This window comes from Pseudochaenichthys georgianus, unplaced genomic scaffold (genome assembly GCF_902827115.2).
Source record: "Pseudochaenichthys georgianus unplaced genomic scaffold, fPseGeo1.2 scaffold_1738_arrow_ctg1, whole genome shotgun sequence".
NCBI lineage: Eukaryota > Metazoa > Chordata > Actinopteri > Perciformes > Channichthyidae > Pseudochaenichthys > Pseudochaenichthys georgianus.
Genome location: NW_027262522.1, coordinates 16,069 through 28,184, shown reverse-complemented (window position 1 = coordinate 28,184; position 12,116 = coordinate 16,069). Strand labels below are relative to the sequence as shown.

General features: G+C 50.4%; 1 protein-coding gene across 1 annotated transcript; it reads left to right on the top strand.

The window, feature by feature from the left end:
• The first annotated feature begins 38 nt into the window (after nt 1-38).
• LOC117441501 (tryptophan 5-hydroxylase 2) lies at nt 39-11,505 on the top strand. The gene is made up of 7 exons (XM_034077584.1): nt 39-101; nt 2,349-2,545; nt 4,066-4,201; nt 6,488-6,614; nt 6,848-6,943; nt 7,024-7,157; nt 9,682-11,505. Exons 1-7 carry the CDS (start codon nt 88-90, stop codon nt 9,854-9,856), a joined length of 879 nt encoding a protein of 292 aa, XP_033933475.1. The 5' UTR covers nt 39-87; the 3' UTR covers nt 9,857-11,505.
• Nucleotides 11,506-12,116: the final 611 nt, after the last annotated feature.

Here is a 12,116-nt window from a genome sequence, read left to right as displayed (position 1 = left end):
TCTGTGTTACGGACGCTGTGCTTCTTCCTGCAGGGCTTTAAGGACGAGGTGTACCGGCAGAGGAGGAAGTACTTCGTGGAGGTGGCCATGAGTTATAAATTGTGAGTCAGAGAGACAGCATTTTAGGAGAAGAGAAAAGATCAGGTTCAGATATGCTAATGAGGCGTAACGTGACGCGAGCAGGCGTCCTGCAGATTAGAGTTACTTGAGGTCTCCTATCACGCTGCCCTCTGATGTCTCCTCTACATCACCGTGTGTCCCGACGTGTCCCGGTGTGTCCCCGACGTGTCCCGGTGTGTCCTCGTGTGTCCCGGTGTGTCCTCGTGTGTCCCGGTGTGTCCTCGTGTGTCCCGGTGTGTCCCCGACGTGTCCCGGTGTGTCCTCGTGTGTCCTCGTGTGTCCCGGTGTGTCCCCGACGTGTCCCGGTGTGTCCTCGTGTGTCCCCGGTGTCCCCCACATGTGTGTCCCGGTGTGTCCCCGGTGTCCCCCCCGTGTGTCCCCGGTGTGTCCCCGTGCGTCCCGGTGTGTCCCTGTGTGTCCCGGTGCGTCCCCGGTGTGTCCCGGTGCGTCCCCGGTGCCTCCCCATGTGTCCCCAGTGTGTCCCCGGTGTGTCCCCACACTTCAGAGTCATGTCCTTAGTAACAGCTGGAAGAGAGGGGGGGGGGGCTACAAGGACCTGTTTGGGGTTTGGAGCAGGACACTTCAGAGACATGTCCTTAGTAACAGCTGGAAGAGAGGGGGGGGCTACAAGGACCTGTTTGGGGTTAGGAGCAGGACACTTCAGAGTCATGTCCTTAGTAACAGCTGGAAGAGAGGGGGGGGGGCTACAAGGACCTGTTTGGGGTTTGGAGCAGGACACTTCAGAGTCATGTCCTTAGTAACAGCTGGAAGAGAGGGGGGGGGCTACAAGGACCTGTTTGGGGTTAGGAGCAGAACACTTCAGATTCATGTCCTTAGTAACAGCTGGAAGAGAGAGGGGGGGGGGGGCTACAAGGATCTGTGTGGGTTTGGAGCAGGACACTTCAGAGTCATGTCCTTAGTAACAGCTGGAAGAGAGGGGGGGGGGCTACAAGGACCTGTTTGGGGTTAGGAGCAGGACACTTCAGAGTCATGTCCTTAGTAACAGCTGGAAGAGAGGGGGGGGGCTACAAGGACCTGTTTGGGGTTAGGAGCAGGACACTTCAGAGTCATGTCCTTAGTAACAGCTGGAAGAGAGAGGAGGGGCTACAAGGACCTGTTTGGGGTTTGGAGCAGGACACTTCAGAGTCATGTCCTTAGTAACAGCTGGAAGAGAGAGGGGGGGGGGCTACAAGGATCTGTTGGGGTTTGGAGCAGGACACTTCAGAGTCATGTCCTTAGTAACAGCTGGAAGAGAGAGGGGGGGGGGCTACAAGGATCTGTTGGGGTTTGGAGCAGGACACTTCAGAGTCATGTCCTTAGTAACAGCTGGAAGAGAGGGGGGGGGCTACAAGGACCTGTTTGGGGTTTGGAGCAGGACACTTCAGAGTCATGTCCTTAGTAACAGCTGGAAGATAGGGGGGGGGGCTACAAGGACCTGTTAGGGTTTGGAGCAGGACACTTCAGAGTCATGTCCTTAGTAACAGCTGGAAGAGAGGGGGGGGGGGCTACAAGGACCTGTTTGGGGTTTGGAGCAGGACACTTCAGAGTCATGTCCTTAGTAACAGCTGGAAGAGAGGGGGGGGGGCTACAAGGATCTGTTGGGGTTTGGAGCAGGACACTTCAGAGTCATGTCCTTAGTAACAGCTGGAAGAGAGGGGGGGGGCTACAAGGACCTGTTTGGGGTTTGGAGCAGGACACTTCAGAGTCATGTCCTTAGTAACAGCTGGAAGAGAGGGGGGGGGGGCTACAAGGACCTGTTAGGGTTTGGAGCAGGACACTTCAGAGTCATGTCCTTAGTAACAGCTGGAAGAGAGGGGGGGGCTACAAGGACCTGTTTGGGGTTTGGAGCAGGACACTTCAGAGTCATGTCCTTAGTAACAGCTGGAAGAGAGGGGGGGGGGCTACAAGGACCTGTTTGGGGTTTGGAGCAGGACACTTCAGAGTCATGTCCTTAGTAACAGCTGGAAGAGAGGGGGGGGGGGGCTACAAGGACCTGTTTGGGGTTTGGAGCAGGACACTTCAGAGTCATGTCCTTAGTAACAGCTGGAAGAGAGGGGGGGGGCTACAAGGACCTGATTGGGGTTTGGAGCAGGACACTTCAGAGTCATGTCCTTATACCTGAGAGCTGTAAATAAACTCGTGGCTGAGGACGCAGGTGAACAGCAGGTGTGATCTAGGTATGAAACAGCCCACCTGTGATGCAGTGACGGTGTGTGTCTCCTCCCCAGCGGGCAGCCCATCCCTCGCATCGAGTACACTCCGGAGGAGGTGAGGACGTGGGGGGTGGTGTTCAGGGAGCTCAGCCAGCTGTACCCGTCCCACGCCTGCAGAGAGCACCTGAAGAACCTGCCTCTGCTGGAGAAACACTGCGGATACAGAGAGGACAACATCCCCCAGCTGCAGGACGTCTCCCAGTTCCTCAGAGGTCTGCATCGTCTTCATCTTCATCTTCATCATCATCATCATCATCATCATCATCTTCATCATCATCATCATCATCATCATCATCATCATCATCACCGGGACATCGACGTGTCCCGGTGTGTCCTCGTGTGTCCCCGGTGTCCCCCACATGTGTGTCCCGGTGTGTCCCCGGTGTCCCCCCCGTGTGTCCCCGGTGTGTCCCCGTGCGTCCCGGTGTGTCCCTGTGTGTCCCTGTGTGTCCCTGTGTGTATCCCCAGCCAATCAGACACAGGAACCTTTCCTCCCACGAGACACGGGACGGAAAAGGTTCTCATTGACTCATTTTAGTTCTGTTTTCTTGGTGTCACTGTCAACGCAACATTTCTGAACTAAAGTGGGAAAAGCACTGCGGTGTGAACGCGCCTCAGGGTGTGTGATGACCCAGAAGAGCATCAGGACTGCTTGAGGCAGATGATAGCTCTGTGATGAACATGATGACTCAGCCTCTATGGAGAGAGACATCAAGCATGCTCATTATGGAGAGAGACATCAAGCATGCTCATTATGGAGAGAGACATCAAGCATGCTCATTTCTGACGTGGAACTGATCTGAAGTAAACATTGAAGACTGCTTTCTGTTTCTCCATCTTGTGACTGTGATGACTCCCTCTCTTGATATCAGCGTGTGAAGGACACTGCTCAGGAACTAGTCTCTGTATGTGATGACTCCCTCTCTGGATATCAGCATGTGAAGGACACTGCTCAGGAACTAGTCTCTGTATGTGATGACTCCCTCTCTGGATATCAGCATGTGAAGGACACTGCTCAGGAACTAGTCTCTGTATGTGATGACTCCCTCTCTGGATATCAGCATGTGAAGGACACTGCTCAGGAACTAGTCTCTGTATGTGATGACTCCCTCTCTGGATATCAGCATGTGAAGGACACTGCTCAGGAACTAGTCTCTGTATGTGATGACTCCTTCCCCTCTGGAGAGGATCACAGATACATGGATCAGAGCTGAAGCTCGAGCCGGGGACCAGGGAGAGTTCTAACATTTTTAATTTTGAAAAAAGTCAGAATCTTTGAGAAAAAGTCAGATTTGAGATTTTGATAAAAAGTCAGAATTTTGATAAAAAGCCAAACATTTTGAGATTTCTGAGAAAAAAGTCAATTTTTTTGAGAAAAAGTCAAAATTTTGAGGAAAGATTATCTTTTTTTGTTCCATAAAAATAAATACATGGATCCTGAGATTCAAGCTCAAGCAGGAGACCAGGGAGATTTAACATTTTGAAGTATTCAGAAAATGTCAGAAATTTGAGATTTTGATAAAAAGTCAGAATTTTGAGTCATCATCATCATCATCATCATCATCATCATCATCATCATCATCATCATCATCATCATCCTCATCATGATCATATTAAATCCTGCTTACCTCAGCATGAATTAAGACACATCAGAATCAGAAAACCCAACAGTATTCTCTGTGTGTGTGTGTGTGTGTGTGTGTGTGTGTGTGTGTGTGTGTGTGTGTGTCAGAGCGCTCTGGCTTCACGGTGCGTCCTGTGGCTGGGTATCTCTCTCCCAGAGACTTCCTGTCTGCTCTGGCCTACAGAGTGTTCAACTGCACTCAGTACGTGAGGCACAGCACCGACCCGCTGTACACCCCCGAGCCGTGAGTACCCGTTCAGTTCTTCATCAGCATGCGCTCAGCGGAGACGGGAGGCTCCTCCAACAGAGCAACACACACAGGACATACGACTAGTAAAACAGATGACACGGTGCAAGAGAGTATTTTGAGATGTGCAAGTAAATACAAATAAAATAGAAATAGTGCCAGAAGAGTCTGTGTACAAGTACATGGAATATGAGATATAGATGGATAATTAGCATAATGCAGACAGATGGATGTTCTTCACAGAGTGCAGGTGTGACAGTCTGATGCTGAGGCTGGGGGCTTCAGACCTGATGCTGAGGCTGGGGGCTTCAGACCTGATGCTGAGGCTGGGGGCTTCAGACCTGAAGCTGAGGCTGGGGGCTTCAGACCTGATGCTGAGGCTGGTGGTTTCAGACCTGATGCTGAGGCTGGGGGCTTCAGACCTGATGCTGAGGCTGGGGGCTTCAGACCTGATGCTGAGGCTGGGGGCTTCAGACCTGATGCTGAGGCTGGTGGTTTCAGACCTGAAGCTGAGGCTGGTGGTTTCAGACCTGATGCTGAGGCTGGTGGTTTCAGACCTGATGCTGAGGCTGGGGGCTTCAGACCTGATGCTGAGGCTGGGGGCTTCAGACCTGATGCTGAGGCTGGGGGCTTCAGACCTGATGCTGAGGCTGGGGGTTTCAGACCTGATGCTGAGGCTGGGGGTTTCAGACCTGATGCTGAGGCTGGGGCTTCAGACCTGATGCTGAGGCTGGGGGTTTCAGACCTGATGCTGAGGCTGGGGGCTTCAGACCTGATGCTGAGGCTGGGGGCTTCAGACCTGATGCTGAGGCTGGGGGTTTCAGACCTGATGCTGAGGCTGGAGGTTTCAGACCTGATGCTGAGGCTGGGGGTTTCAGACCTGATGCTGAGGCTGGGGGCTTCAGACCTGATGCTGAGGCTGGTGGTTTCAGACCTGATGCTGAGGCTGGGGGCTTCAGACCTGATGCTGAGGCTGGGGGCTTCAGACCTGATGCTGAGGCTGGGGGCTTCAGACCTGATGCTGAGGCTGGGGGTTTCAGACCTGATGCTGAGGCTGGGGGTTTCAGACCTGATGCTGAGGCTGGGGGTTTCAGACCTGATGCTGAGGCTGGGGGCTTCAGACCTGATGCTGAGGCTGGGGGCTTCAGACCTGATGCTGAGGCTGGGGGCTTCAGACCTGATGCTGAGGCTGGGGGTTTCAGACCTGATGCTGAGGCTGGGGGTTTCAGACCTGATGCTGAGGCTGGTGGCTTCAGACCTGATGCTGAGGCTGGTGGTTTCAGACCTGATGCTGAGGCTGGGGGTTTCAGACCTGATGCTGAGGCTGGGGGTTTCAGACCTGATGCTGAGGCTGGGGGCTTCAGACCTGATGCTGAGGCTGGTGGTTTCAGACCTGATGCTGAGGCTGGGGGCTTCAGACCTGATGCTGAGGCTGGGGGTTTCAGACCTGATGCTGAGGCTGGTGGTTTCAGACCTGATGCTGAGGCTGGGGGTTTCAGACCTGATGCTGAGGCTGGTGGTTTCAGACCTGATGCTGAGGCTGGGGGTTTCAGACCTGATGCTGAGGCTGGGGGCTTCAGACCTGATGCTGAGGCTGGTGGTTTCAGACCTGATGCTGAGGCTGGGGGCTTCAGACCTGATGCTGAGGCTGGGGGTTTCAGACCTGATGCTGAGGCTGGGGGCTTCAGACCTGATGCTGAGGCTGGGGGCTTCAGACCTGATGCTGAGGCTGGGGGTTTCAGACCTGATGCTGAGGCTGGGGGCTTCAGACCTGATGCTGAGGCTGGTGGTTTCAGACCTGATGCTGAGGCTGGGGGCTTCAGACCTGATGCTGAGGCTGGTGGTTTCAGACCTGATGCTGAGGCTGGGGGCTTCAGACCTGATGCTGAGGCTGGTGGCTTCAGACCTGATGCTGAGGCTGGGGGCTTCAGACCTGATGCTGAGGCTGGTGGTTTCAGACCTGATGCTGAGGCTGGGGGTTTCAGACCTGATGCTGAGGCTGGGGGCTTCAGACCTGATGCTGAGGCTGGTGGTTTCAGACCTGATGCTGAGGCTGGTGGTTTCAGACCTGATGCTGAGGCTGGGGGCTTCAGACCTGATGCTGAGGCTGGTGGCTTCAGACCTGATGCTGAGGCTGGGGGCTTCAGACCTGATGCTGAGGCTGGGGGCTTCAGACCTGATGCTGAGGCTCTGCCTGCAGACAGAACTGTTTGGGGTGATGGGGGTCTTTGAGTTAACATGTTATTATGGATATAAGTGTTTAACATGTTGTCACCGCTGCAGCGACACGTGCCACGAGCTGCTGGGTCACGTCCCCCTGCTGGCCGACCCAAAGTTTGCTCAGTTCTCGCAGGAGATCGGCCTGGCGTCTCTGGGAGCGTCGGACGAGGACGTCCAGAAGCTGGCCACGGTGAGTCACGCTAATAGCCTGCAGGTCTGATCACGTGACTCCCGAGGCACAGCCGCACTCAGCACAGCACCCCATCGAGAGCCAGTAGATCAGCTCAGCGTCTGCAGACTGAACTTTAGCACATGTTCCCACAAGGAGGAGACATGTCCCATGTTCGCCCATTGGGACACAGACAAGCTGCTAAGTTATGTATGTTATTTATGTAAGGTAACGTTTTGTCGTGTTGTGAACAGTGTTATTTCTTCACCATCGAGTTTGGACTCTGCAAACAGGACGGGAAGCTGAGAGCCTACGGAGCCGGGCTGCTGTCATCTATAGGAGAGCTGAGGGTGACACACACACACACACACACACACACACAGTATATTTGATTGAGGACGAAACAACATGTTTTCCGTGTGTTTCCCAGCATGCCCTGTCGGGGGCGGCCTGCGTGAGGATGTTCGACCCAAAGACGACCTGCAGACAGGAGTGTCTCATCACCACCTTCCAAGACGTCTACTTCGTGTCCGAGAGCTTCGAGGAGGCCAAGGAGAAGATGAGGTGACACACACACACACACACACACACACACACACACACACACACACACACACACACACACACACACACACACACACACACACACACACACACACACACACACACACACACAGCGTTACTACACTGCCAGATAATGCTGTAGCCGGTCCTCTGAAGTCTTCAAAGCCCCGTAGCAGGCGATCTGCTGACTCGTCAAAAGAGGGACTTTGACGCTCCACTCGAGGTCAGTCTTGGACGTGCAGTGACCTCTAGAGGCTGAAAGGATAATGACGGGAGAGAAGGAGGTTGAAGATACGTGGCCCGTGTTGAAGATCCGTGGCCCGTGTTGAAGATCCGTGGCCCGTGTTGAAGATCCGTGGCCCGTGCTGAAGATACGTGGCCCGTGTTGAAGATACGTGGCCCGTGTTGAAGATCCGTGGCCCGTGTTGAAGATACGTGGCCCGTGTTGAAGATCCGTGGCCCGTGTTGAAGATACGTTGCCCGTGTTGAAGATACGTTGCCCGTGTTGAAGATACGTGGCCCGTGTTGAAGATCCGTGGCCCGTGCTGAAGATACGTGGCCCGTGTTGAAGATACGTGGCCCGTGTTGAAGATCCGTGGCCCGTGTTGAAGATCCGTTGCCCGTGTTGAAGATCCGTTGCCCGTGTTGAAGATACGTGGCCCGTGTTGAAGATACGTTGCCCGTGTTGAAGATCCGTGGCCCGTGTTGAAGATACGTGGCCCGTGTTGAAGATCCGTGGCCCGTGTTGAAGATACGTTGCCCGTGTTGAAGATACGTGGCCCGTGTTGAAGATACGTGGCCCGTGTTGAAGATCCGTGGCCCGTGTTGAAGATCCGTGGCCCGTGTTGAAGATACGTGGCCCGTGTTGAAGATACGTGGCCCGTGTTGAAGATCCGTTGCCCGTGTTGAAGATCCGTGGCCCGTGTTGAAGATCCGTGGCCCGTGTTGAAGATACGTGGCCCGTGTTGAAGATACGTGGCCCGTGTTGAAGATCCGTGGCCCGTGTTGAAGATACGTGGCCCGTGTTGAAGATACGTGGCCCGTGTTGAAGATCCGTGGCCCGTTAGAGATCCGTGGCCCGTGTTGAAGATACGTGGCCCGTGTTGAAGATCCGTGGCCCGTGTTGAAGATACGTGGCCCGTGTTGAAGATACGTGGCCCGTGTTGAAGATACGTTGCCCGTGTTGAAGATACGTGGCCCGTGTTGAAGATACGTGGCCCGTGTTGAAGATCCGTGGCCCGTGTTGAAGATCCGTGGCCCGTGTTGAAGATCCGTGGCCCGTGTTGAAGATACGTGGCCCGTGTTGAAGATACGTGGCCCGTGTTGAAGATACGTGGCCCGTGTTGAAGATACGTGGCCCGTGTTGAAGATACGTGGCCCGTGTTGAAGATACGTGGCCCGTGTTGAAGATACGTGGCCCGTGTTGAAGATACGTGGCCCGTGTTGAAGATCTGTTGCCCGTGTTGAAGATCCGTGGCCCGTGTTGAAGATCTGTTGCCCGTGTTGAAGATCCGTGGCCCGTGTTGAAGATACGTTGCCCGTGTTGAAGATACGTTGCCCGTGTGCCACCAACAGTCTAAAAGAGTTTAAACGCACACTGTAAATAACAACCGTTCTTATCTCTGTTTTTATTGACTTAAAGTTGATTTGACTTAAAGTTTATTTGACTTAAGGTTTATTTGACTTAAAGTTGATTTGACTTAAAGTTTATTTGACTTAAGGTTTATTTGACTTAAGGTTTATTTGACTTAAGGTTTATTTGACTTAAGGTTTATTTGACTTAAAGTTGATTTGACTTAAAGTTGATTTGACTTAAGGTTTATTTGACTTAAGGTTTATTTGACTTAAAGTTGATTTGACTTAAGGTTTATTATACTTAAAGTTTATTATACTTAAAGTTGATTTGACTTAAGGTTTATTTGACTTAAGGTTTATTTGACTTAAAGTTGATTTGACTTAAAGTTGATTTGACTTAAGGTTTATTTGACTTAAGGTTTATTTGACTTAAAGTTGATTTTACTTAAAGTGTATTTGACTTAAGGTTTATTTGACTTAAAGTTGATTTGACTTTAAGGTTTATTTGACTTAAGGTTTATTTGACTTAAGGTTTATTTGACTTAAAGTTTATTTGACTTAAGGTTTATTATACTTAAGGTTTATTATACTTAAAGTTGATTTGACTTAAGGTTTATTTGACTTAAGGTTTATTTGACTTAAAGTTGATTTGACTTAAAGTTGATTTGACTTAAGGTTTATTATACTTAAAGTTTATTATACTTAAAGTTGATTTGACTTAAGGTTTATTTGACTTAAGGTTTATTTGACTTAAAGTTGATTTGACTTAAGGTTTATTTGACTTAAGGTTTATTTGACTTAAAGTTGATTTGACTTAAAGTTGATTTGACTTAAGGTTTATTATACTTTAAGGTTTATTTGACTTAAGGTTTATTATACTTTAAGGTTTATTATACTTAAGGTTGATTTGACTCAAAGTTTATGTCCCACCTTGTCTCCTCTCTCTCAGGGAGTTTGCGAAGTCGATAAAGCGTCCGTTCTCCGTGTACTACAACCCGTACACGCAGAGCATCGACCTGCTGAAAGACACGCGCGGCATCGAGGACGTGGTGCAGGACCTGCGCAGCGACCTGAACACCGTCTGCGACGCGCTGGGCAAGATGAACACCTACATGGGCATCTGATTGGTTCAAATCATCACCTGTGTTCATGTGTGGGCTCTGATTGGTTCAAATCATCACCTGTGTTCATGTGTGGGCTCTGATTGGTTAAAATCATCAGCTGTGTTCATGTGTGGGCTCTGATTGGTTAAAATCATCACCTGTGTTCATGTGTGGGCTCTGATTGGTTAAAATCATCACCTATAATAATAGATTCAATTTGTATAGCGCCTTTCAAGGGACCCAAGGCCGCTTTACATGGTGAGCAAACAAACAAACAAACAAACAAACAAACAAAAGGGCAAATAATAAAGTAAAACTTAAATAAATAAAGTAACAATTAAATAAGTGTGTTTATGTGAGGGCTCTGATTGGTTTACAACATGCCCTGTGTTAATGTCTGGGCCCTGATTGGTTTACAACATGCCCTGTGTTAATGTCTGGGCCCTGATTGGTTTAAAACATGCCCTGTGTTAATGTCTGGGCCCTGATTGGTTTAAAACATGCCCTGTGTTAATGTCTGGGCCCTGATTGGTTTAAAACATGCCCTGTGTTAATGTCTGGGCCCTGATTGGTTTAAAACATGCCCTGTGTTAATGTCTGGGCCCTGATTGGTTTAAAACATGCCCTGTGTTAATGTCTGGGCCCTGATTGGTTTAAAACATGCCCTGTGTTAATGTCTGGGCCCTGATTGGTTTAAAACATGCCCTGTGTTAATGTCTGGGCCCTGATTGGTTTAAAACATGCCCTGTGTTAATGTCTGGGCCCTGATTGGTTTAAAACATGCCCTGTGTTAATGTCTGGGCCCTGATTGGTTTAAAACATGCCCTGTGTTAATGTCTGGGCCCTGATTGGTTTAAAACATGCCCTGTGTTAATGTCTGTGCTCTGATTGGTTTAAAACATGCCCTGTGTTAATGTCTGGGCTCTGATTGGTTTAAAACATGCCCTGTGTTAATGTCTGTGCTCTGATTGGTTTAAAACATGCCCTGTGTTAATGTCTGGGCCCTGATTGGTTTAAAACATGCCCTGTGTTAATGTCTGGGCCCTGATTGGTTTAAAACATGCCCTGTGTTAATGTCTGGGCCCTGATTGGTTTAAAACATGCCCTGTGTTAATGTCTGTGCTCTGATTGGTTTAAAACATGCCCTGTGTTAATGTCTGGGCTCTGATTGGTTTAAAACATGCCCTGTGTTAATGTCTGTGCTCTGATTGGTTTAAAACATGCCCTGTGTTAATGTCTGGGCTCTGATTGGTTTAAAACATGCCCTGTGTTAATGTCTGTGCTCTGATTGGTTTAAAACATGCCCTGTGTTAATGTCTGGGCTCTGATTGGTTTAAAACCTCCCTTCCTATTTCATAAATGTAAATAAGATGTGCTGTCTGATGGGTCCGATGCTGAGTAATACGCTTTATTGATGCTTCACCGTCAGGTGAAGACGCCGTCTGGGCGGCCAGGCGGTGAAGACGCCGTCTGGGCGGCCAGGCGGTGAAGACGCCGTCTGGGCGGCCAGGCGGTGAAGACGCCGTCTGGGCGGCCAGGCGGTGAAGACGCCGTCTGGGCGGCCAGGCGGTGAAGCGCTGGGTACAAAATGAAAGCTGTTTCTGATCCATGATAAATGTTTCCGTGTTGGAGTCAGCAGATGTTCTTCATTTGTTTCCGTCTCTCTCTCTATAATAAATACATGTGCATTTAACCCTCAGACTGTGGGATTGATGATTTATAGTTTCCGTCGTCTCGGCAACACGCCGACCGACCAGAGCCCCAGATCACCGCAGAGTGTTTCCTGGTTTCTGTGATCATTATATTTCATGTTTCTAACGTAACTATCCCCACGGGACGTCGAACAGGCGGACGGAGGCTTTAGGGATCCCAAACTGGGACGTTGTTTTGTTGCAGCAGCAAAGTGTGCAAGCCTAAAGATGAGTTTCCTCCACAAAGCCACGGGCCGATAACAACGACGAAGCTGAGCGTCAGGTATCAATCAATCAACCAATCAATCAACCAATCAATCAATCAACCAATCAATCAATCAATCAAGTTTATTTATAGCCCAATATCACAATGTTACATTTGTCTCAGTGGACTTCACAGTTTGTACAGAATATCAGTATGACAATACGACACCCTCTGTCCTTAGACCCTCTGTCCTCAGACCCTCTGTCCTCAGACCCTCTGTCCTTAGACCCTCTGTCCTCAGACCCTCTGTCCTCAGACCCTCTGTCCTCAGACCCTCTGTCCTCAGACCCTCTGTCCTCAGATCCTCTGTCCTTAGACCCTCTGT

Bases quoted from the DNA above. Each gene is read 5' to 3' on its own strand.
- LOC117441501 (XM_034077584.1), top strand. The intron at 2,546-4,065 runs GTCTGCATCGTC...TGTGTGTGTCAG, and splicing joins CGTCTCCCAGTTCCTCAGAG to AGCGCTCTGGCTTCACGGTG. The intron at 7,158-9,681 runs GTGACACACACA...CCTCTCTCTCAG, and splicing joins GAGGCCAAGGAGAAGATGAG to GGAGTTTGCGAAGTCGATAA.